Genomic DNA, 25,921 nt, shown 5'->3' on the forward strand with positions numbered 1-25,921 from the left:
GGGGACTGAACCTACAGCCCAGGCATGTGCCCTCACCAGGATTCGACCTTTTACTTTGTGAGATGACGCCCGACCAGTTGGGCCACACTGGCCAGGGCTGTTGTAACCTTTTTGATACTTGTTTCCTGAGAGGTTCTAGTAAATAATTGTGAGTTACAGTTTTACCATACTATTTCCATATACTGTTCTGGTATCTGGTGGAAAATTTACTCTAAAGCAAGTAGGTCACTCTTCTCAGATGTTATCCTCTCAGCATCTTTGTATATCCATGCACAAAAGAATCATGTTATAAATGGTCTCATATGAAGTGGCCCTATGTTCTAAGGGCAGCATTATAGGAAGTTCTGATCTGCTTTTGGACTTAGTTGTGCTTTCATCTTTAGAACTGTAAGCTTGGTGACATAGTACAGGACAATATTGAATTGAGCTACCAATACTGATTGGAGTGTTGCTTTTGGGAGGATTACTTGGGGTGTTAATGGATAATAAGTAGTAGGTCTTGTACTAAGCACTATGTAAGAGCTTCACTTACATTACCTCTTTTGATCCTCACCTAATAAAGTGGGTAGGTTTCATTATTGTCTTCATTTTACCAAAACTGAGAAGTGAAGCAACCTGCGCAAGATCACATTGCACATAAGTGGTGAGCAGCGATTCACACTTAAACATGGTGGGACTCTAGAGTCCATGCTCAATCATTACTATGGAATTCTTGATGCTGTAAGGGAAGACACTCCTCTTTGTGACCGTAGAGAACAATCAGAAGACGAATCATTGTCATAAAGCACAGTAGGCACGATTGTAAATAGCATCCACCTATGTGCAATAGGGAGGCCTGCATCTCTCATTGATAACATTACTAAGGCATTGCTCTAGCCTAGACAAAGCCCTCATTTTCAGTGACTCATTTCATATTGTAAGGGCTTATGTGGAGAGAATTAAGAAATAGCTTCTTTTAATTTATAGATTCGGTGAAATTACCCATGGTGTATTTCATAGAACTGGAACAAATAATTCAAAAATTTCTGTGGAACCACAGAAGACCTCAAAACAGTAACAGCAATACTGAGAAAGAAGAACAAAATTGGGGACTTATGGCCAAGATGGAGACATAGGTAGACACACTGTGCCTCCTTGCACAACCAAAATAATGACAACAATTTAGAAACAAAATAACAACCAGAACTGACAGAAAATTGAACTGTATGGAAGTCCAACAGTTCAATTAGAAACATTCATTTAGACTGGTAGGAGGTGTGGAGTCAGACGGCCAGGCAGAGAGGGGTTGAGGCAAAAAAAGCAGTGGCACTGGGCATGCAAGGCAGTAGCTGACAAACCCCAGGAGCGCAAGACGGTAGTGGGTGGACCCTGGACTCAGGGTGGCAAGGGGCAGACCCAGCAAGGCAGCGATTGTGAAGTGGGGTACGGCGTGCAAGGCGGCTGGCTGACCTGGCGGTCCCACATTTGCATGCAGATAAACTAGATGAAACTGGGGAGTGAGGCAGACTGCGCATCCCAGGGTCCCAGTGGGGGAAAATAAAGCCTCAAAACATCAATTGAAAACACCTGTGGGGGTTGAGTTGCCAGGAGAGACTACGAGCCTCACAGGAGAATTCATTGGAGAGACCCACAAGGTCCTAGAATATACACAAGACTACCCACCGGGAATCAGCACCAGAAGGGCCCACTATGCTCGGGGGAGGCAGCAGAAGGGACTGAAATCCAACAGAGAGCGGAGCAAGTGCCATTGTTCCCTCTCGGACCCTGCCCCTACATACAGTGTCACAACCCAGCAACTGGGTTGACCCACCCTGGTGAACATCTAAGGCTCTGCCTCTCATATGTAACAGGTGCAACAAGACAAAAAATGGCCCAAATGGAAGAACAGATCAAAGCTCCAGAGCAAATATAACTAAGCAACGAAGAGATAGCCAACCTATCAGATGCACAGTTCAAAGCACTGGTAATCAGGATGTTCACAGAATTGGTTGAATTTGGTCACAAATTAGATGAAAAAATGAAGGCTACACTAAGTGAAATGAAGCAAAATGCACAGGGAACCAATAGTGATGGAAACACAACTGGGACTCAAATCAGTGGAGTGGACCAGAAGGAAGAAAGAAACAACCAAACAGAAAAGAAAGAAGAAACAAGAATTCAAAAAAAAAATGAGGAGAGGCTTAGGAACCTCCAGGACATCTTTAAACGTTCCAACATCTGAATTATAGGGGTACCAGAAGGGGAAGAGGAAGAGCAACAAGTTGGAAAAGTTATTTGAACAAATAATGAAGGAGAATGTCCCCAATCTGGCAAAGGAAATACACTTCCAGGAAGTCCAGGAAGCTCAGAGAATCCCAAAGAAGGTGGACCCAAGGAGGAACACACCAAGGCACATCATAATTACATTAGCCAAGATTAAAATGAAGGATAGAATCCTAGAAGCAGCAAGAGATAAGGGGACGGTCACCTACAAAGGAGTTCCCATCAGACTGTCAGCTGATTTCTCAAAAGAGATCTTGCAGGCAAGAAGGGGCTGGAAAGAAGTATTCCATGTCATGAAAGGCAAGGACCTACATCCAAGATTGCTCTATCCAGGAAAACTTTCATTTAGAATGGAAGGGCAGATAAAGTGCTTCTCAGATAAGGTCAAGTTAAAGGAATTGATCATCACCAAGGCCTTATTATATGAAATATTAAAAGGACTTATCTGAGAAAAAAGAAGATACAAAATATGTATAGTAAAATGACAGCAAACTCATAGTTATTAACCACACCTAAAACAAAAACAAAACCTAAGCAAACAACTAGAATAGGAACAGAATCACAGAAATGGAGATCACATAGAGGGTTAGCAACGGGGGAGTAGAGGGAGGAGAGAGGGGGGAAAAGGAACAAAGAATAAGTAGTATAGATGATAGATAGAAAATAGACAGGGGAAGGCAAGAATAGTATGGGAAATGTAAAAGCTAAAGAACTTATGACACATGGACATGAACTAAAGGGGGGGATGTAGGTGGGAGGGAGTGTGCAGGGTGGAGGGGAAAGAAAGGGGGAAATGGGACAACTGTAACAGCATAATCAATAAAATATATTTAAAAAAAGAAGAACAGAGTTAAAGGCATCACACTACCTGATAACAAACTATACTACAACGTCATAATGATCCAAACAGCACAGTACTGGCATAAAAACAGACATATAGATCAAGGGAACAGAACAGGGAACCCGGAAATAAACCCACACCTTTATGGTCAATTAACATTTGACAAAGGAGATAAGAACATCAAATAGGGTAAAGACGGTCTATTTTATAACCGGTGTTGGGAAAACTGGACAGATATGTGTGAAAAATGCAATTAGCCCACCACTTCACACCATATACAAGGATAAACTCAACATGGATTAAAAACTTAAGTATAAGACTCAAAACCTTGAAACTCCTAGGAGACTGAAAAGCATAAAACATAAGCAGTAAAATCCCAAACATTTCCCTTAGCACTATTTTTTTCTGATATGTCACCTCAAGAAAGGGAAACAAAAGAAAAAGTAAACAACTGGAACTACATCAAACTAAAATGTTTTGGCTAAAATGGTTTTGCACAGCAAAGGAAATTGGTGATACATCTGGTAACGTTAATATCCAAAGTTTATACAGAACTCATCCAAAGTTTATACAGGACTCATACACCTCGATACCAAAATAAAACAAAACAAAACCCCCAAACAATCCAATTTAAAAATGGGCAGAGGACCTGAATAGATACTTCTCCAAAGAGGCCATACTGATGGCCAATAGACATGTGAAAAGATGCTTGACATCACTAATCATCAGGAAAATGTCAAATTAAAACCACAATGAGACATCACTTCACACCTGTCAGAATGGCTATCATCAATAAATCAACAAAGAAGTATGATGGCAATGCAGATTGGTGCAGGCACTATGGAAAACAGTGTGGAGGATTCTCAGAGAATTAAAAATGGAACTACCTTGTGACCTGGAGATTTGCTTCTGTGTGTAATATATCCCAAGAAACCCACAACAGTAATTTGAAAGAATATATTCACCTTTACATTCATTGCAAATGTTACTTAATAATAACCAATATCTGGAAGCAACTCAAGTGCCCACCAGTAGATGAGTGGATAAAAAAATCTGTGGCACACATATATGATGGAATATTCCTCAACCATAAAAACAAAATCTTACCATTTGTGAAATCAGGGATAGACCTGAGGGGTATTGTGCTAAGTGAAATAAGTCACAGAAAGACAAATATATGATTTCACTTATATGTGGATTTCTTTATTTATAAAAGTTTTATTTACTTTTACAGAGGAGAAGGGAGTGAGAAAAAGGGAGAGAAAAAACAATGTGCGGTTACCTCTCAGGCACCCCCTACTGGGGACCTGGCCTGCAACCCAGGCATATACCCTGACTGGGAATCCAACTGGGGATCCTTTGAGTTACAGACTGGTGGTTAATCCACTGAGCAATACCAGCCAGCACTATATGTGGATTTTAAAAAGTAAACAAAACAGAAACAGACTCACAGATACAAAAACCAGACTGATGATTACCAGAGGGGTAGAGCATTGGGGGACTGGGGGAAAAAGGTGAAGGGATGAAGAAGTACAAATTGGTAGTTACAAAATAGTCCCAGGGTTGTAAAGAACAGCAAGGGGCAGAGGTTGGTGGTCAGTGGTCATAGTCAGTCCTTGCAGTTCAAGGCCTGGGTAAATTCCTCCCATTGACCTGCCAACAGCAATCAAGGTTCAACTGCCAAGAGGAGGGTGTACTCAGCCCACACAAAGGGTGCACCTTAAGGACCCAGCTTGGGTGATAGGGGAGGCTGTGTCACTGGACCCTACAGGACACCTACTACATTAGACCACACTATCAAGATGAGAAATCATAGCAGCTCTACTTGAAATAAACGTAAAGGCTGCCAAAATGAGGAGATAAAGAAAAATAGCCCAGATGAAAGAACAGGTCAAAACTCCAGAAAAAGAACTAGACAAAATGGAGGTAAGCAATCTATCAGATACAGAATTCAAAACACTGGTCATAAGGATGCTTAAGCAACTTAGGACTTCATCAACATAAAAAGATCCTGTCAGAAATGAAGGATACACTAATTGAAATAAAGAACAATTTACAGGGAAACAACAGTGGAATAGATGAAGCCAGGTCAAATCAATGATTTGGAACATAAGGAACTAAAAACCAACCTATCAGATAACAAGAAGAAAAAGAATAAAAAGAACAAGATAGTGTAAGCAGCCTCCGGGACAACTTCAAGTGTTTCAACATTTGCATTGTAGGGGTGCCAGAAGGAGAGGAGAAAACAAGAAATTGGAAATCTATTTGAAAAAGTAATGAAAGAAAACTTCCCTGATTTGGTGAAGGAAATAGATGAGAAGTTCAGGAAGTACAGAGAGTCCCAAATAAGATTGAAGCAAAGAGGCCCACTCCAAGACACATCATAGTTAAAATGCCAAAGGTTAGAAGAGATAGAGATTTTTAAAAGCAGCAAGGAACAAGCAGTTAGTTACCTACAGGGGAGTTTGCATATGACTGTCAGCTGATTTCTGTGAAGAAACTTGGCTAGGCTAGAAATGATTTACAAGAAATATGCAAAGTGGTGAAAAGCAGGGATCTATAGTCAAGATTGCTCTACCCAGCAAAGATATAATTTAGAATTGAAGGATAGATAAAGAGCTTTTCAGACTAGAAAGATCTTAAGGAGTTCATCATCACCAAACCATTATTATTTGAAATGTTAAAAGGACTTACTTAAAAAGATGAAGATCAAAACTATGACCAATTAAACGGCAATAAATACTTATCTATCAACAATGGAATCTAAAAAACAAACTAAACAAACCAGAAGAACAGAGGCAGAATCATGGATATGGAGAGCGTTTTGATGGTTGCCAGATGGGAGGCTAGTTGTTGGGGAATGGGTGAAGAGGTGAGGGGATTAAGAAGTGCAAGTAGGCAGTTACAGAATAGCCATGGGGATGTAAAGTACAGTGTAGGAAATAGAGTAGCCAAGGAACTTATACACATGACCTATGGGCAATGAACAGTGGTGTGAGAATTGCCTGGCAAGTGGAGGGTGCTGGGTGGAGGTGGGGGGTAAAGAGGGAATAATTGGGATGTAATAGTATAATCAATAAAATATAATTAACAAAGTGGAAATTTAAAAAATTACAGTTTTAAATGCTTATTTAGAATATTCCTATAGCAGATACCAAATACAATTTGGATTTGGTAGGGCAGTATACTTACCTGTCTTTATGATTTATGATGTCCTTAGTAAAACTTTTCTTTCTTTTTCCTCTTTAGAAAGTGCAGAAGGTTTTCCAAGTTATGATACGGCTTCTGAACAGCTGCATGAGGCAGGCTATGATGCTTATATCACGGGATTGTGTTTCATCTCCATGACAAACTACCTAGGTACTCACTGTATATGTGTCTGTCAAGCATCATTGTTTGAGGGGATCTTACCATGTCTACTATTTTCCTGGGTTCCACTCGCCCAGTTAAAAGTGGGAGGGGTTGGAGTTGGAAGAGATTGGAGTGGAGGGGATGGAGAGTACAGAAAGAGGAATCATTGACTTGTACCAATTGGATGGGACTTGGCCCACGTGAGTACCTTTTACCCTTGCTGACCCATACTGTTGACTTAAATGTATTTTTTCCTGAACTTTCAGACTTTGTCAACTTGCCTGTATATATAATACTCTGCTTTTTTTTTAAATTAGGTTCATTTCTTAGTCCTCCAAAAATTCATGTGTCTGCCAGATCAAAACTCATTGAACCTTTTATTAACAAGTAAGTAATCAGTGGGTCCCAAAACCCCGTTCTCACATTATGTAGTACCCTGGTGTCTGGAATGTCAACTAAAGATGACTGGGAGATACAGTGCATTTTTAGATGAAATATTTCTCATCTGTAGTGACTGAGATATTTTCTGAAGATAGAAATTGACTTTTTGGAAAATAATTTATTAAATATATTAACAAAAAAAGGAAGGAAAGAAGACACTGCCAATGATAGATAATGAGTTACTTCTAAGACAGAGAACTGGTGATTTGCATTTTAATTGCCTGCAAGGGAGATTGTGTGGGTGTGCACTCACTCATAGTTAGACCTAACTCACGCCTAACCAACTTTACGTGTGAGATCATTTTTACATTTGTATTGTTATCTGACTAAATATGGTTTCTAAGGAGATGGTGGTTATAAAAATGGCTTTTAAGATAACCTATGGAGCTTTGGTGTTCCTTGCATCCTGAGCCCTCATCTGAATAGATACAGTGAAGTACAAGCTTGCTCATGTACCTTTGTTGGAAGAAGTCAGTGTGAGTTAGGGAAAAGTCTAAGTTTAGAACATTTTCAAAGAATCTCAAAATTATTACTTCAAAGTGTGGTTTGTGCTTTCTTGGCACAGCTGAGGCAAAAGTTATGGATGTACTCCTCAAGCAGGCCACGGTTTGGCTCTGTGCCAGAGCTCTAAACCTTCATCTTTACTTGTGCTCTCTTAGCAGGGTGGGTTCCTGGAGATTCTGGGTGAGCCAGAGAGAACAAGGCATCTCTCAGTGATCACTACCACTGGGAGAAAGAATTATGTTGGTGTTGGGTTGGTTAGATCATTTCCTTACATTCTGTGCAGCAGTTTACAATTCTATTAGTACTTTACTGGATAAGAATACTGTCTCTCCTTAGGATGTCTGTATAAATACTAGTATCAACGTGCTTGTGTTTGGGTGACATGCTGCGAGACAGTAATTCCAAGCATTTGGATTGTGACAGGTTTATTTATTTATTTTTTAACATATTTTATTGATTTTACTATTGCAGTTGTCCCAGATTCCCCCCCCCCCACCTGGTTGCTTATCTCCATTTCATTTAGTTCTTTTCTTTGAGTTTTGTTCTGTTTCATTTGAGCTATATTTCTTTGTCTCCTCAATTTGGCAGCCTCCCTGTATTTGTTTCTATGTATTAGGTAGAGCTGCTTTCACTCCATGTCTTAGTAGTGTGGCCTATTGTAGAAAAAGCACCCATCTGGATGAATGTGACTTCTTTTAAGTCCTTGGTTGTCGGACTTCCATATAATTCAATTTACTGATAAATCTGGATGATGTTTGTTTTGCAGTTTAGTTGTAATTTTCGCTGTAGTTGTGTTGGGAGGCAAAATGTGTTTACCTATGCCTCCATCTTGGCAGGAAGTTTCTTAATTTGCCTGTGGCCAGCCAGGTAGTACGGGTGGTAGCCCCTTGTACCCATCGTGCCACTGAGACAGGTTTAGAATTTGTGTAATCTTAGGAAATTTTATCATGCTGTAGCTTATTTTTTTAATCTTTGTTTTTTTTTCTATGGAAGTTCAGAAGTAAATGTGTTTGATTTTTTCAGATGTCTTTCAGAGTGGACTAGGTGACCATGTAGTATTTATTAAAAATTAAGTTGAATTTTTCTTCATGGGAAATTAATTCTGCTCACAGTTGAGTCCTTGCCATGTATCCAAATCTTGCTAAACAGATACAGCAGCATTTTCTTAGCTCTTAACGCTTATTTTGGGACCAGTGCTTAGTTTGTAAATTTTTGGAAGGGCAGCTTAGGTAATAGACCATGGAACTGACAGATGACACTAAATGGTTCATGGTTATTGGGTCATGGTTATTCCTTACATTTTTATGTGCATGAAATCAACTTCATAGTTCAACAATATCTTTCAACTGGGAGATGTTTACTTGTTTGTAAATATGGAAAACGATGATCCTATTCTCCACTATAAAATCAGGCAATAAGTACAGACTGTTAGATACAGGAAGTGCCTATTTTATCAGGAATGTGTATGACCAGCATGAAGAGCACTCAAAATAAACTTTGATTAGAAAGCTTAACTGAGGTTTTATGTATTTCTAGATCAATTTAATATTGCTAATAATCAGCAAGACTGTTACTCAAGAGAACTGGATGGTAAACACAGCTTCATTTTAAATTGGGACATGTGTCCATTCAGATTTTTCTTCTGAAACCTAAATACATACCAAAAATAGTTGAGACGGGAATCCTCTTGTCACAATGTACTGAAAATTCTTGCCTAATTTGATTCTTTTGCTCTTATTTTTTGTCATGTATGAGAGAAGAATATTTTCTTCATCTCGAAAGGAAAAATAACTCCAGAAGGATCTGAAATGTAAAATACGAACTGTTTTTATTATTCTGTATTGGAATAACTTGGTCAAGTACAGTCATCCATTCTTAGCGCCTATAGAAAGTGGGAAAAGCAGTTGCTTCTTTTGACATCATTTCATGTTAATATTAATGTCATTCTTATTTATGTACAGGTTTGATTTATGACATTTTTTTCAAGATTATCCTTAAATAAAAACATTTAACAGTTGCCATAAACATTATCTCAAGTGACTGATTTTAGAAAAATATGTTAATTTTTCTGAGGACTTATATATTTTGGCACCAGGCTTTTACCTCAACTAAATATGCATAGTCCTAATAACATCAATTTGGAAGGACATCAGACTGCTCACATATGCAAGTAGTATTTTGTTTTGCTGTCACCAGACCTGCGTTTAAAAAGTAAAACTCAAGGGGAAGTAACTACCTATTTCCATGTATCCTGTATTAGCATTTGACTGTATTAGGTATATTTTTGGGAGCTTTATTGAGTTAACTACTGAGAAGATCCCTGGAGAGCTGGTATTTGTGCAGTATGCAGAGACCGAATGTAATATAAGGTGCATTCTGAGCCATATTTGTGTACAAGAATGTTCCATGACAGTTTTGCATGGTGCCATTTTGTCTCTTTTATAGCCTGGGCACCTCCCATATTTCTCTTTACTTTGCTGGAATCAGAGTGAAAGTCAGAAGAGAGCTGAGTGACCGAAATCAGGATCAGACCATTGCTAATGACAGGCTGTGTGGAATGTGCTCTTCGTTTGTGTTGTATGCTCTCTGGTCAGGAAATGATTTACGTTTTTTAAATAACCTTGGTCAGTTTTAATCAATGTGTGGAAAACCAGACTTAGAGAAGATCCTTTGGTTAAATCCTTTTAGGCCGAGAAGAGCTAAAAATACTCTCTGCTTTTTATTGTACCACGGAAAGCACAAACTCTGAGTTTTATTAACAGACATCTGCTTTCTGCAAGATATCTTGAACTCTCTTATGGATAACCTTTTATGAAGGTTTTTTTGGGGAAGGTTATTTTTCATTTACCTCAGTTCTTAGAAAGTAAATGAGTAAGTCTCTAATTTTGGATATTCTTTGTATATAATAGAATTAAAAGGAAAGAATTGCCTGCAGTTTACAGTACATATAGGTTGGTCACCTTGTTCTTGACACAAGTATTCTAAGTCTGAATGGGATTCCTAGAGAAAACGAGGTCTTTGGGGGGTGATTCTGCCATATGTTGTTTCTAGGCTGCAGATGAAGAGATGAGGAGAGAAGGAGTGATCTGCTCTTGGATAAATTGTTTCCTTCTTTGTGAGATGGGGACAGTGCTGCTCACCTCTCACAGAGGTTATAAAGGTAGTGTGCAATACGAAAGGACTTTGATTGTTCTTAGAACTTAGTAGGTGTCTGGTATATATTGTTTTCTTGTCTTGAAATATAAGAGAATTTAATGGGCTAGGAGATTAAAAAAAAGTAAATGTGGTAGCAGAATGTGTTTGATGTTTTTAGTTCAGTGATGATACAGAAGAAAATTTATCAGGTGCATACGAAATGATAATACAGTCACAGCAGATGTGAAGTGTTCATTGCTTATACCTACCTTTTAGTGTTTGCTTATGAAGAAATCAGATGATGAAGTGACCCAGATTGATAGTGGAAGCAAGGTTGCTTTGATTTGGAGCATTTTAAAAGTTTTGTCCAAATGAATACAACAATTTATGGAAGCTGGTATAGCTATATGTAACTGACATAAGTATAGAGAAGAGGAACCATTATGGTGACTAAAATAAAGCACACCAGTGTTTCTCCCCTTTTTCTCAATGGAAAGCAGTCACATACTGGCAGCAAGTTGTTTTTGTAATGTGCATGTGCTTCATATCTAACACGAGAGAGATTTTAAGATGAAGGATTGTAGGAAGAAAATACTGAATATCAGGGCTGTATAGTAGTTTCTCTGTGTCCAAGGGGAATTGGTTCTAAGATCCCATGCAAATACCAAAATCCATGAATGCTCAAGTCCCTCATATAAAAATGTTGTAGTATTTGCATAAAACCTACATACATTCTCTTGTACATCTAGAGATGATTTAGGTCATCTCTAGATTACTTACTATATCTAATACAATGAAAGTACTGTGTAAGTAATTGCTATACTATATTGTTTAGGGAATAATGACAAGAAAAAGTCTGTGTAGTAGGCCTGACCACATAGTACATGTCAGCAACAATATAACATTTAAACATTCTGTTTGCAGTTGGTTGAATCTGCAGAAGGCCAGTTGCACCTTCTTCCTTCCCAGCTCTCTCACTGATAATGGACAGAGCAACTCTTACTAGTCCCATTTACTATTAACCTGCTATTCATGCTTCAGTGCGTGGTAGGCCTGACCACATGACAGGTTGGTAGCTGGTTGTCAGTAGGCCACATGTCTCGAAGTACAGACTGCTTGTCTTTCAGGAGGGTGGTGCCTGATCATCTGCAAGATGACTCTTACTGGACCTTCTCTTGTCCTACCTGCCCTTCCTCACAGGAGCAGAGGGTGCTGGAATAATGAGAGGACAAGTCTAATCTGTTCTGATTCCCAGAGTTTGCTGTTGGTTTTTAGCATCCTGTGTGATGAATTGAATGTGTCTTTACTGAGATAATAAATTCTTTTTTTTAAGATTTATTTAACAGAAGAGAAGGGAGGGAGAGAAATATCAGTGTGTGGTTGCCTCTTGCGTGCCCCCAACGGGGGACCTTGCATGCAACCCAGGCTTGTGCCCTGATTGGGAATCCAACTGGTGACCCTTTGGTTTGCAGGCCGCCACTCAATCCACTGAACCACACCAGTCAGGACAGCTGTATTGTTTTGTTAGAGTAACCCTCCCTCCCATCTGTGGGACTTCCAAATTCCCAATATAAGCAAGAGCTATAACTATTGTGCTATTGATAAGGCATAGCTATGAGTGTCACAACACTTTACATAATTGGTTTCCATTTGCATTTAAAACTTTAAAACTATTTCATCAGTTTATTCAGTAGAATTGCTTTATTTCAGGGTATTGTGTAGTATAAAACAGTTGAGGTTGTTGGTGGTTCCTGGGGTCAGGTACGTGGATTTGAATCCCAGCTTCACTCCTTATACCTGTGCAATCTTGGGCACATTACTTACCCTCTTTGTGCCTCAGCTTCCTCATATGTAATTAAGAATATTAGTGCCCATTTGATAGGGCTATTGTGAGGGTGAAATGGGGGAATGTATATAAAATGCATTGTCACTGCTGCCACTGCTGTGAGGGTATTTATACTTTGAAGATACGCTTCTCAGACCAGATGCTGGAAGCAAATGGAGCTTTTTGCTTTCATAGAAGATAGCTGATAATGGTACTTTTTGTACTGGACGTACCCTCCTATAAGGCAGGTTTTGTAGTCAATTATAAGCCTCAATCAGAAAAGGGAGGGAGGGCAGGAAAAGCCACTTGTAACTAGATGGTGTTCAGGGAGAAGAGTTGAATGTGTTATCTTTTTTTGTCTGTTGTTTTTCCCCCTTTGAGGCATATAATTATTTCTCAGTCTTTGTGCTGTGTGGCGATTTCAGTTGTAGATTTTTATTGAGAGAAGATGGTAAGGAGATAGCATTTACTAGTGACCTTCTGGGAGCTGTTTCTTTTTCATTTTTAATAACTTTATTGGGCTATAAATTCATATACCATACAATTCCCCCTTTTAAAGTGTACAGTGGTTTTTAGTATATAATATTAATTTTTAAAAGGATTTTATTTATTTATTTTTAGAGAGAGGAAAAGGGAGAGAGAAAGAGAGGGGAGAAACATTACTGCGAGAGAGAAACATTGGTTGCCTCTCACCCCAACCAGGGACTGAACCTGCAACCTGGGCTTATGCCATGATTGGGAATTGAACCTGTGACATTTTGCTTTGAGGGATGATGCCCAACCATCTGATCCACACCAGTTATAGCAGTATCATTAATTTTTTAAAAATTTGGTAAAATACATGTAACATAATTTACCTAAATAATTTTTAAGTGTACAATTTATTGGCATTGATTACACTCACAGTGTTTTGCAGCCATCACCACTATTTCCAGAATGTTTTCCTCCACCCACACAGAAACTCCATAACCAAGTAGTAACTCCCCATTTCTCCCTTGCCTCAGCCCTGGCAACTGCTAATGTCTACTTTACTGTTTCTGTAAATTTGTCTTTGTGGAAGCTGTTTCTTTTATTCTTTTTTTAAAAAAAAAGATCATTGAATTAATTGCTATTACATAGGTTAATGTAATCAAGTTATATAGGTTTTAAGTGCGCGATTCCATAATACATTGTCTGTATATTGTATTGTGTGTTTACCACCCAGGTCAAGTCTCCTGTTACCATTTCTCTCCCCTTCTTCTACCCGCCTCCACCCCTAGTCCCTCGGTAATCACCATACTGTTGTCTTTGTCTATGAGCTTTTCATTTTTTTTGCTTAATTTCTTGATCTATTTCACCCCTGCTTCAGACAGCGTAGTCTGTTCTCCATATCTGTGAGTCTGTTTCTATTTTGTTTATTAGATTCCACATATAAGTGAAATATGGTATTTGTCTTACTCTGACTGACTTATTTCGCTTAGCAGAATGTTCTCCAGGTCCATCCATGTGTTGCAAAGGGTAAGATTTCCTTCTTTTTTTTTAAGTATATTTTATTGATTATGCTATTATAGTTGTCCCATTTTTAAATTTTATTTTTAGAGAGAGGGGAAGGGAAGGAGGAAGAGTGGTAGAGAAACATCAATGTGTAGTTGCCCCTCTTGTGTCCCCTATGGGGGACCTGGCCTGCAACCCAGGTATGTGCCCTGACCGGAAATTGAACTGGTGACTCTTTGTTTCACAGGCCTGTGCTCAATCCACTGAGCTACACCAGGGCATAGCTGTCCCATTTTTATCTCCCTTTTATTTCTCTCTGTCTTGCACCCCTCCCACCAGTATTTCTCCCACCCCTTAGTTCATGCCTATGGAATGTAAGTTCATGATATAAGTTTCTTGGCTTCTCCATTTCCTATAATACTCTTAACCTCTCCCCTGTCTATTTTGTACCTACCATTTATGCTTCTTATTTTCTGTACCTTTTCCACCATTCTCCCTCCACACTCTCCCTGCTGATAACCTTCCATGTGATCTCCATTTTTGTGATTCTGCTTTTGTTGTAGTATGCTTAGTTTGTTTTTGTTTAAGTTCAGTTGTTGATAGTTGTGATTTTGTTGTCATTTTCTGTTCATAGTTTTGATCTTCTTTTTCTTAAGTCCCTTTAACATTTCATGTAATAAGGGCTTGGTGATGATGAATTTCTTTTGCTTTACCTTATCCGAGAGGTACTTTATCTGCCTTCTCATTCTAAATGGTAGCTTTGCTTTATAGAGTGCTCTTGCATATAGGTCCTTGCCTTTCATGACTTCAAATACTTCCCAGCACCTTCTTGGCCTATAAGGTTTCTTTCAAGAAATCAGCTGGTAGTCTCATGGGAACTTATTTGTAAGTAACTGTCTCCTTTTCTCTTCCTGCTTTTAAGATTCTCTTCTTATCTTTAATCTTGGGTAACTTAATTATGATGTGTCTTGGTGTGTCCCTCCTTTAGTCCAATTTCTTTGGGACTCTTTGAGCTTCTTGGACTTCCTGGAAGTCTATTTCCTTTGCCAGATTGGGGAAGTTTTCCTTCATTATTTGTTCAATTAAGTTTTCAATTTCTTGGTCTTCCTCTTTTTCTTCTGGCACTCCTGTGATTCAGATATTGGAACATTTAAAGTTGTCCCAGAGGTTCCTAAGCCTCTCCTCATTTTTCTGAAGTCTTGTTTCTTCATTCTCTTCTGGTTGAATGTTTATTTTTTCCTTCTGCTCTAAACTGTTGATTTGAGTTCTGGTTTCCTTCCCTTCACTGTTGGTTCCCTGTACATTTTTCTTTATTTCATTTTGCATAGCCTTCACCTTTTCTTCTATTTTGCAACCATACTCAACCATTCTGTGAGCATCCTGATTACCAGTGTTTTGAACTGTGCATCTGATAGGTTTCCTATCTCCTCCTTGCTTGGTTCTTTTTTTTTTTTGAGTTTTAATCTATTCTTTCATTTGGGCCCTATTTCTTTGTCTTGGTGCACCTGTTATGTTATACGGGGCGGAGCCTTAGGTACTCACCAGGTTGTCAACAGACAACCTACTGCACTCTGTTGTGGTGCTGTATGTAGGGGAGGGATTCAGGAGGGAACAGTGCCTCTTGCTGGGCTCTCGGCCAGATTTCTTTTTTTTTTTTTGTCATTTTATTTTTTTAAAATTCTTTATTGATTATGCTGTTACAGTTGTTCTATTCCCCCCCTTCATTCCCCTCCACCCTACCCCCCCCCGTCCTCACCATTACCCCCCCTTTAGTTTATGACCATGTGTCTCAAGTCCTTTAGATTCTATATTTCCCATACTATTCTTGCCCCCCCCCATCTATTTTCTATCTACTGTCTATGCTACTTATTTTCTGTACCTTCTCCCCCCTTCTCCTCCTCCCACTCCCCTGTTGCTAACCCTCCTTGAGAGCTTCATTTCTATGTTTCCACTCCTGACCTAGCTGTCCTTTTAGTTTGCTTTTGTTTTAGGTGTGGTTGTTAATAACTGTGAGTTTGTTGTTCTTTCACTGTTCATGTTTCTTTAACTTCTTTTTCTTAGATAAGTCTCTTTAACATTTCATATAATAAGGGCTTGGTGATGATGGCCTCTTTGAACTTGACCTTATATGAGAAGCACTTTATCTGTCCTTCCATTCTAAATGAAAGTTTTGCTGGATAGAGCAATCTTGGTTGTAGGTCTTTGGATTTCATGACTTGGAATACCTCTTTCCAGCCCCTTCTTGCCTGTAAGGTCTCTTTTGAGAAATCTGCTGACAGTCTGATGGGGACTCCTTTGTAGGTGACTGTCCCCTTATCTCTTGCTGCTTCTAGGATTCTCTCCTTCATTTTAATCTTGGCTAATGTAATGATGATGTGCCTTGGTGTTTTTCTTCTTGGGTCCAAGTTCTTTGGGACTCTCTGAGCTTCCTGGATTTCCTGGAAGTCTATTTCCTTTTCCAGATTGGGGAAATTCTCCTTTATTATTTGTGCAAATAAGTTTTCCACTTGTGGCTGTGCCTTTTCCCCTTCTGGTACCCCTATAATTCGGATGTTGGAACGTTTAAAGATGTCCTAGAGGTTCCTAAGACTCTCCTCATTTCTTTGAATTCTTGCTTCTTGACTCTTTGCTGTTTGGCCATTATTTGCTTTCTTCTGGTCCACTCCATTGATTTGAGTCCCAGTTTCCTTTTCATTGCTATTGGTGTCCTGTGCAATTCCATTCATTTCCATTAGTTTCGCCTTCATAGGTTTGTCTAATTTGTGGCTATAATCAACCAGTTCTGTGAGGATCCTGATCACCAGTGTTTTAAACTGTGCGTTTGAGAGTTTTGCTATTTCTTTATTGCTTAGATTTATGGGCTCTGGGGCTTTGAGATATTCTTGAGCCATTTTTGGTTTGTTTGGGCCCTTTATGTGTGAGGAGCGGCGCCTTGGACTCCCAGGTCACTGGGTTGTGACGCTGTATGTGGGGGCGTGGTCAGAGCAGGGAATCGGCGACCCCCTCTGCTGTTTCTCACAGCTGGGTGAGAAGCAGCACCTTAGGTGGTTCACCAGGGCCGGGCCACTCAGAGTCGGTGGGTTATGACGCTGTATGTGGAGGTGGGGTCAGAGCAGGGAAATGGCGGCGCCCTCCACTGCGGCTTGCTGTGGGGACCTGCTGGGTTCCGGCCAATTGCCCACTCCCTCGCTTGTCTATCCGTGCACAAATGCACGACCACAGTCAAATCTCAGCCCTGCTCCCTCGTTGTTTCCCCCGCAGTCGCTCACTAGGTCCAACCCTGCGCCTGGATTTCGTGCGCCTGAGTCCGTCTGACTGAGTTTTCCTGTGCAACCCTGCTCCACCAGCTGCTGGTTTCACCCCTTACCGGTCAGGCTGAAGAATTTGTTGTTAACAGACTTCCGAAAAGTTCAATTTTCTGTGTTCTGCCTGTGTTTTCTGTTACTAATATTTAGTTGACTCTAAACTTGGTTGTGTGAGAAGGCACGGCATATCCACCTATGCCTCCATCTTGGCGGAAGTCTCAGGACACACATCTCGGCCAGATTTCAATTACTTCCCCAGCTACCCAAAGGAAATTAGGCCCTTCTGGTACTGATTCCTGTATGGGCAGGTTTGTGTATGTTCTAGGACCCTGTAAGTCTCGCCAACGAACTCTCTTGGGAGGCTAGGAGTTTCTCCTGCCACCACAACCCTCAGATTTCTACAGCCAGAGGTTTTGAGGCTTTCTTTTCCTGCATTGGAACCCTGGGTTGTGTGGTCTGTGTCGCTCAGCAGTTGTTCCTTCTGGTTTATTCACAAGCAAATATAGGACTGTCAGCCACCACCTCGCCTGCCTGGTCCTCCAGCTGCCACCTTGTGCATCTTCTTCTCCCCAGCTACCTGTCTCCGCCCTTCCTACCAGTCTCAATGAATGTTTGTTTTTTAACGCCTTGGTTGTCAGACTCCCATACAGTTTGAATTTCTGGCAGTTCTGGTGGTTTTTTGTTTTGAAATTTTTTTGTTGCCCTTCTTTTGGCTGTGGGAGGAGCCAAAGTACCTATGCCTCCATTTTGCCTAGAAGTCCAGATTTCCTTCTTTTTTTATGTTCAAGTTATATTCCATTGTGTAAATGTTCCACAGCTTTTTAATTCACTCATCTATTAATAGCGTGGGCTGCTTCCAAATCTTGGCTATTGTAAATAGTGCAGCAATGAACATAGAGGTGCATATAGTCTTTGAAATTAGTATTTTGAATTTCTTCAGATATGTTTTCAGAAGTGGAATCACTGGGTCACCAGGAAATTTCATCTTTAATTTTTTGAGGACTCTCTATACCTTTTCCCACCGTGGCTGCATCAATCTGCATTTCTCTTTTTTCCCACATCCTTGCCAACACTTGTTGTTTGTTGATTTATTGATGACAGCCATTCTGACGGGTATGAAGTGATATTTCATTGTGGTTTTATTTTGACATTTTCCTGATGATTAGTGATATCGAGCATCTTTTCATATGTCTGTTGGCCATCAGTATGTCCTCTTTGGAAAAGTGTCAATTCAGGTCCTCTGCCCATTTTTTAATTGGATTGTTTGGGGGTTTGGTTTTGTTTTATTTTGGTATTGAGGTGTATGAGTTCTGTATAAACTTTGGATGAGTTCTGTATAAACTTTGGATATTAATATTACCAGATGTATCACTGATTTCCTTTGCTGTGCAAAAACATTTTAGTTTGATGTAATCCCAGTTGTTTACTTTTTTCTTTTGTTTCCCTTTCTTGAGGTGGTATATCAGAAAAAATAGTGCTAAGGGAAATGTTTGGGATTTTACTGCTTATGTTTTATGCTTTTCAGTCTCCTAGGAGTTTCATGGTTTTGAGTCTTATACTTAAGTCTTTAATCCATGAGTTTATCCTTGTATATGGTGTGAAGTGGTGGTCTAATTGCATTTTTCACACATATCTGTCCAGTTTTCCCAACACCAGTTATAAAAATAGACCGTCTTTACCCCATTTGATGTTCTTATCTCCTTTGTCAAATATTAATTGATTGTAAAGGTGTGGGTTTATTTCCGGGTTCCCTGTTCTGTTCCCTTTGATCTATTTGTCTGTTTTTATGCCAGTACTGTGCTGTTTGGATCATTATGACGTTGTAGTATAGTTTGTTATCAGGTAGTGCGATGCCTTTAACTTTGTTCTTTTTTCTCCCAATTGCTGAGGATATTTGGGGTCTTTTGTGGTTCCATATAAATTTTTGGAATATTTGTTCTAGTTCTATGAAATAATTCATTGGTATCTTTTTTGTTTAATCATCACCTGAGGATATATTTATTGACAGTAGAGAAAGAGAGCAAGAAACATGAATGTGAGAGAGAGAGAGAGAGAGAAACATCAATCAACTGCTTCCTCTATGCACCCTGACTAAGAATCAAACCTGCAACCCATGTATGTGTCCTGATCAGAAATCGGACCCACAACCTTTTGGTGCCTGGGACAGTGGCTCTAACCAACTGAGGCACCTGTCCAGGGTGCTGTTGGTATCTTGATAGAAGTTTGGATAGTATGGATATTTTAATGATGTTAATTCTTCCTATTCATGAACACGGTATATGCTTCCACTTATTTATATCTTTGATTTCTTTCTTCGGTATCTTATAATTTTCTGAGTACAGGTCTTTTATCTCCTTGATTAAATTTATTCCTAGGTACTTTTTTTTTGTAGTTGTAAATGGTATTGTTTTCTTAGTTTGTATTTCTGATAGTTTATTATTGGTGTATAAAAATGCCATTGATTTCTGAATATTTATTTTGTATCCTTCTACTTTATTGAATTCGTTTATCAGAGTAGTTTTTTAGTGGAGTTTTTTGGTTTTCTATATATAGTATCATGTCATCTGCAAATAATGACAGTTTTACTTCTTCCTTTCCAGTTTGGATGCTTTTTATCTCTTCTTGTCTGATTGCTGTAGCTTGGACTTCTGGAACTATGTTGAATTAAGAGTGGTGAAAGCAGACATCTTTGTCTTGTTCCTATTCTAAATTGAAACACTTAGTTTTTGTTCATTGAATATGGTTTTGGCTGTGGGTTTGTCATATGTGACCTTTATAATGTTGTAGTATGTACCCTTTATTCCCACTTTGCTGAGAGTTTTTATTGTAAATGGATGCTGGATTTTATGAACTGCTTTTTCTGCATCTCTTGGTATGATGTAGTTTTTGCTCTTCATTTTGTTTGTGTGGTGTATCACATTAATTGATTTGCTGATATTGTACCAGTCCTGCATCCCTGGAATAAATCCCACTTGATCATGTCTTTGTAGTGTATTGCTAGATCCAATTTGCTAACATTTGGTTGAGATTTTTTGCATCTCTGTTCTTTGGGAATATTGGCCTGTAATTTTCTTTCTTTATAGTGTCTTTATCTGGTTTTGGAATTAGGATAATTCTGGCCTTGTAAAATGAGCTTGGGAGTTTTCAGTCCTCTTGACTTTTTTGGAATAGTTTGAGAAGAGGTACTAGTTCTTCTTTGAATGTTTGGTAAAATTCACTTGTTAAGCCATTCTGACCAGGGCTTTTGTTAGTAGTGTTTTGTTTACTGCTTCAATTTCATTAGTTATAATTGTTCTGTTCAGATTTTTTGATACTTTCTGGTTCAGTTTTGGAAGATTGTATATTTCTAGAAATTTAATCATTTCATCCAGATTGTCCAATTTTTTGGCATATAGTTGTTGGTATATTTTCTTAAAATCCTTTGTATTTCTGTGGTGTCAGCTGGTGCTTCTGTTTCATTTCTTGTTTTTTTTTTAAATTTTCTTTATTTCGGTCCTCTTTCCTTTTCTTTATGAGTCTGGTTAAAGGTTTTTCAGTCTTGTTTATTCTTTCAAAGAACCAGGCCTTAGTTTTATTGATGTTTTGTATTTTTTTTTTTAGTATCTATGTCAATTATTGCTGCTCCAGTTTTTATTGTTTCTTTCCTTCTACTTGGGGATTTGTTCTTTTTCTAGTTCTTTCAGGTGCTAGGTTAGATTATTAATTTATTCTTCTTGCATCTTGAGGTAGGCCTGTATTTCTATGAATTGCCCTCTTAGGATTGCTTTGGCTGTGTCTCATAGATTTTGGGTTATTGTGTGTTCATTTTCCTTTGTTTCCAGGTAACTTGATTTCTTTCTTTTTTAAAAATGAAATATACCACTTTAATTTATTCATTTTTTAGATTTTATTTATTTATCTGTAGAGAGAAGGGGAGGGAGGGAGGGATAAAGACAGGGAGAGAAAGATTGATGTGGGAGAGGTACATGGACAGTTGCCTCTCACATGCCCCCAACGGGGTACCTGACCTGCAACCCAGGCATGTACCCTGACTGGGAATTGAACCAGTGACCTTTTGGTTAGCAGGCTGGCATGCATTCCACTGAGCCACACTAGCCAGGGCATGTTTCCAGGTAACTGATTTCTTATTTGATTTCGTTGTTGACTCATTTGTTTAGTAACATGTTATTTAGCCTCTAGTTATTGGTGTGTTTTTCAGGTTTTTCTTTTTGTAACTGATTTCTAGTTTCGTACCATTGTGGTTAGAGAAAATGCTTGATATGATTTAAGTCTTTTTGAATTAAGACTTGTTTTGTGTTCTATCCTAGGGCATGTTCCCTGTTCACTTCAAAAGAATGTATATTCTGCTGCTTTCGGGTGAAATCTCTGAAAATATCAATTAAATCTCTTTGGTCTAGTGTTTCGTTTACAGCTGCTGTTTCCTTGTTGATTTTCTGGTCTGGAAGATATGTATGTCTATTGATGTCAATGGGGTGTTAAAAATCCCTTACTGTGATTATATTACTATTGGTTTTTCACTTTATGTCTATCAAGGTTTGCTTTATAGGTTTAGGTGCTTTTATGTTGGGTGCATATATGTTTACAAGGGTTATATCTTGTTGGATTGATCCCTTGTGCATTATATAATTATCTCTTGTTATAGGCTTTGTTTTGAAGTTTATTATGTCTTATATAAGTATTGCTGTCCTGTGAGCTGTTTCTCTCTGAACAACTCACTGCTTCAGTGAGAATTTAATCTATTAAATTTAACTGATATATTGCAAACACCTGGAGTATTTTTAATCTGTATTGCTGTCTCATATTAAATCACTTCTTGGGCACATCGACCTTGAGATGTATGGATGTGAAGTGCAGCTTCCTCCACTGAGGTTTGCTCATGAACTAGGCAGCAGGGGCAGGATGAGAAGAGCAGAGACCTCAGGGTGGGCCAGTTTGGTTCATATCCTACCACTCGGGCAGGACATTTATCCTTTCTGAGGCTGGGTTTCCACATCTGAGAAATGGAGATAATAAATGTTCACCTTGTAGGGTTGCTCTGAGGTTGCAGAGTCACATCACTGATAGGGCTGCTTAGCACAGTGTGTGGTGTGTAGTAGGAGTACAGAGTGTAGCTGGTACTGGGCTTTCACCACAGTGAACTTTCAAAAAAATAACGTGAATCTAGTTTTTCCTGGTTTTGGGGGCAGTGGAAGATAAACAGCGAGTGGCTGTGTGTACCTGGCTGAGTATCCTCGGGTGGCAGTCTCTCTGTGGTGGTAGGAATAAAGAGGCAGGAATGCATGGTGCCAATAAAATCTTTTCTAGAAAGAGCAGCAACCTAGAAGTCCTCTTAAGAAAATATAACTGTGTTTGTACTTTTTAAAGATTTTATTTATTTATTTTTAGAGAGGGTAAGAAGGGATAAAGAAGGAGAGAAACATCCAATGTGTAGTTGCCTCTTGTGTGCCCAGTACTGGGCATGTGGCTGGCAACCCAGGCATATGCTCTGATTGGGAATGAAACTGGTGACCCTTTGTTTTGTAGGCTGGCACTCAGTCCACTGAACCACACTAGCCATGGCATGTGTTTTTTTCTTTTTTATCCTCACCTTAGGACTTTTTTCATTACTTTTTAGAGTGAGAGGAGGGGAGAAAGAGAGAAACATTAATGTGAGAGAGGAACATTGATTGGTTCCCCTCTCGGATGCACCCCCACCAGGGATTGAACCCACAATCCGGTTATATGCCTTGATTGGGAATTGAACCTGTGACCCTTTGGCCTATGGTACCAACTGAGCCACACTGGCCAGGGCTGTCTTTGTGTCTTTATTAAACAGGTCTTGCCCTGGCTGGGTGGGTCAGTAGGTTCGAGTGTTGTCCTGTATACCAAAAAAAAAAAAAAGAAAATGTTTTGGGTTCACTTTCTGGTCAGGGCACATGCCTAGAGTGCATGTTCCATCCCCTATTGGGGTATGCAAGGGAGGCAGCTGATCATTGTTTTTCTCCCACATGGATGTTTCTCCCTCTCTCTCCCTTCTTCTCTCTCTAAAATCAATAAACTTATCCTCAGGTAAGGATTAAAACAAACAGAAGAAACTGGTCTTGCTGTGAGGTTTGGCTGTGAATTGTGAATCAGGAGACTGCCCTGTTCGTTGGTCTCAAGTGTGTGTGTTGAGCTTTATGATGGTGGTAAGGCTGTGTCATTTGTGAGGCCTCTGATAGCCCCTTCCATTTGCCACCAGGAGCAGCTGTGTCCTGCACATCTCTTTCCCCAGGAGTCCTTGCTGATGCCAGGACCAAGGAGGTCAGGGAAGGCAGGATGGAAACAAATAGTAACATTGGTGAATGTGGGACCCTTCCTGTCCAACGGATACCTTTCCCAAGAATTTGTTGGTAGTTATCCTCGACTTTTATATTAATGGTACTTGAGTAAAGGAATGATGTCCTCTGCCCTCTAGCTTCTACCAAAAAAGAATATTTAACCAGGGAAAGGGAACATAGGGAGCATAGCTCATCACTCATCCTCACCTGGTTAGAAGCAGACTATGATGCTGTTGTGGACATTGCTTTTTAATTATAAAGAGCCTATAAAGGAGTAAGTGGTTCAATAAAAACAGTCCATTTTCCAGATTGTGCAAATTTTGGAATCAGGTGCCATGGGAAGTAAAATCTCATCATTAAAAATGCATGGAACAGCCTCCCAAATTCCAAAAGGCTTGAAGCCAGTTTCTTCCTAGTTTACAGATGTATTTTTCTCTAGTACACAAAATGTATGTTATCCTCGCACACGTTAATCAAAGCCCTTTAGGTTGCCCCAAGTCATGTTCATTTCACCTTGGGACCCCCAGATTACTACTAGGGTGGAAATGCTCTCCAGAATTAGCTTGGTTTGATCACACTGAAAGTTCTTTAGTATGCTGATTTGCATAAAGGTAAAAGATAGGTGAGTCTGGGTGGGGCACATTAAGGTATTCTAAAGCCTTTTGTCTGTTTTTTAGGACTGGGAACTAGTGCTTGTTTCCACGATTCCTTCAGGGAAAGGGGGTGCTTGCTTTAAGCTGATATTAACTTATCTAATTTCTACCTTGCAATCTTGATTTCCATATTTTTCAGATAAGCTGCCTCTGTGGCTTTATTAGGATACTTTTTAAAGAAACCTTAAAGGGCACCAATCCCACAGACTTCTACTTGGCATGCTAACCCTGTGGTTCTACAGGGGCTAGCCACATGCTGAGCTCTTTTAGTCTTTTATTTGCTCTGGTTCCTTTATAGTATACTCTGGTTTAATAACTTGGTTATCATTATGATAAACAAGTAATTTGTTTAGGTAAAAAAAATCAACCCCGGGGTCTATATTTAAAAGCTTGCCTCCTCCATGGTGGGGTATTAGTTTCCTATGACTACTATAACAAATCACCACAAGGTTGGTGGCTAAATAACAACAACATTTTTTTCTTTTGTAGTTCTAGAGTCCAGAAATTTGGTAGGGCTGTGTGCTTCTCCCAGGGGGAAAAAATCTGTTTCTTGCCTCCTCCAGCTTCTGGTGACTATTGGCATTCCTTGCCTTGTGGCCACATCATGCCAACCTTTCCCTCCATGGTCACAGTGCCTCCTTTTCTCTGTCTTGTCCTGTCTCCCTCTTTTTCTTTTTCTTATAAGGACACATGTGGTGGTACTTAGTTAGGGCCTGGTTGGATAGTGTAAGATGCTGTTCTCACGTGAAGAGTCAACTTTTTTTTTGTCCTCACCCAAGGATACGCTTATTTATTTATTTATTTTTAGAGAGGGGGGAAAGGGAGGCAGAAAGAGAGGGAGAAAAACATTGATTGCTTGCTTCTTATATGTGCCCCAACCAGGACAGAACTGACAAGCCAGGCATGTGCCCTGATCAGGAATCAAACCCGTGACCTTTTGGTTTATGGGGTGATGCTCCAACGAACTGGGGCACACTGGCTAGGGCTGAAGACTCTTATTATTAGTTACATCTACTAAGGCCTTTTTTCCCCAATGAGGCAATATTCATAGGTGTCAGGGTTTAGAATGTGGACATATCTTTTTGGAGGCCACCATTTAGCCTATTGTAGGCGAGTTAATAGTAAAGTCAGCATTCTTAGGTATTCCTCACCATGCTTTGGCACTGACTTGAGCAAGTAGGCAATAGTTATTTCCAAGACTATTTTTAATATATATTTTATTGATTATGCTGTTGTAGTTGTCTCAGTTTTTTCCCCCTTTGATCCTTTTTCCCTGGTATCCCCCCATTCCCTCCAGCAGTCCCTCCCATTTAGTTCATGTCCATGGGCCATGCAAGTAAGTTCTTTGGCTTTTCCATTTCCTATACTATTCTTAACATCCCCCTGTCCCTTTTGTACCTACCAATTTATATTGCTTACTCCCTGCACCTTTTTCCCCATTCTTCCCCTTCCCCCTCCTAACTGATAACCCTCCTTGTAATCTCCGTATCTGTGGTTCTGTTTCTGTTCTGCTTGTTTGCTGATTTTGTTTTTTAGATTCAATTGTCAATAGTTGTGAATTTATTGCCATTTTAATGTTCTTAGTTTTGGTCTTCTTTTTCTTAAATAAGTCCCTTTAATGTTACATGGAATAATGACTTGGTGATGATGAACTCCTTTAGCTTAATCTTGTGTCTTGGAAGCACTTTTGTCTGCCCTTCCATTCTAAACAATAGCTCTGCTGGATAGAGAATCTAGGTTGTAGGTCCTTGCTTTTTATCACTTTGCATACTTCTTGCCAGTCCCTCTTGCCTGCAAAGTTTCTTTTGAGAAATCAGCTGAAAGTCTGATGG

General features: G+C 39.4%; 1 protein-coding gene across 2 annotated transcripts in view; it reads left to right on the forward strand.

Annotated features, from left to right (window-relative positions):
- PARN (poly(A)-specific ribonuclease) overlaps positions 1-25,921 on the forward strand; it is a 192,057-nt gene that overhangs the window by 38,164 nt on the left and 127,972 nt on the right. For both annotated transcript variants that reach the window (XM_037141231.2, XM_037141232.2), the window contains exons 17-18: positions 6,353-6,463; positions 6,772-6,841. In XM_037141231.2, coding sequence (XP_036997126.1) covers positions 6,353-6,463; positions 6,772-6,841 — 181 coding nt within the window. The remainder of the gene's footprint in view (positions 1-6,352; positions 6,464-6,771; positions 6,842-25,921) is intronic.

The sequence above is a fragment of the Artibeus jamaicensis genome, unplaced genomic scaffold, assembly GCF_021234435.1.
Source record: "Artibeus jamaicensis isolate MK-2021 breed Jamaican fruit bat unplaced genomic scaffold, CSHL_Jam_final contig_729, whole genome shotgun sequence".
Taxonomy (NCBI): Eukaryota; Metazoa; Chordata; class Mammalia; order Chiroptera; family Phyllostomidae; genus Artibeus; species Artibeus jamaicensis.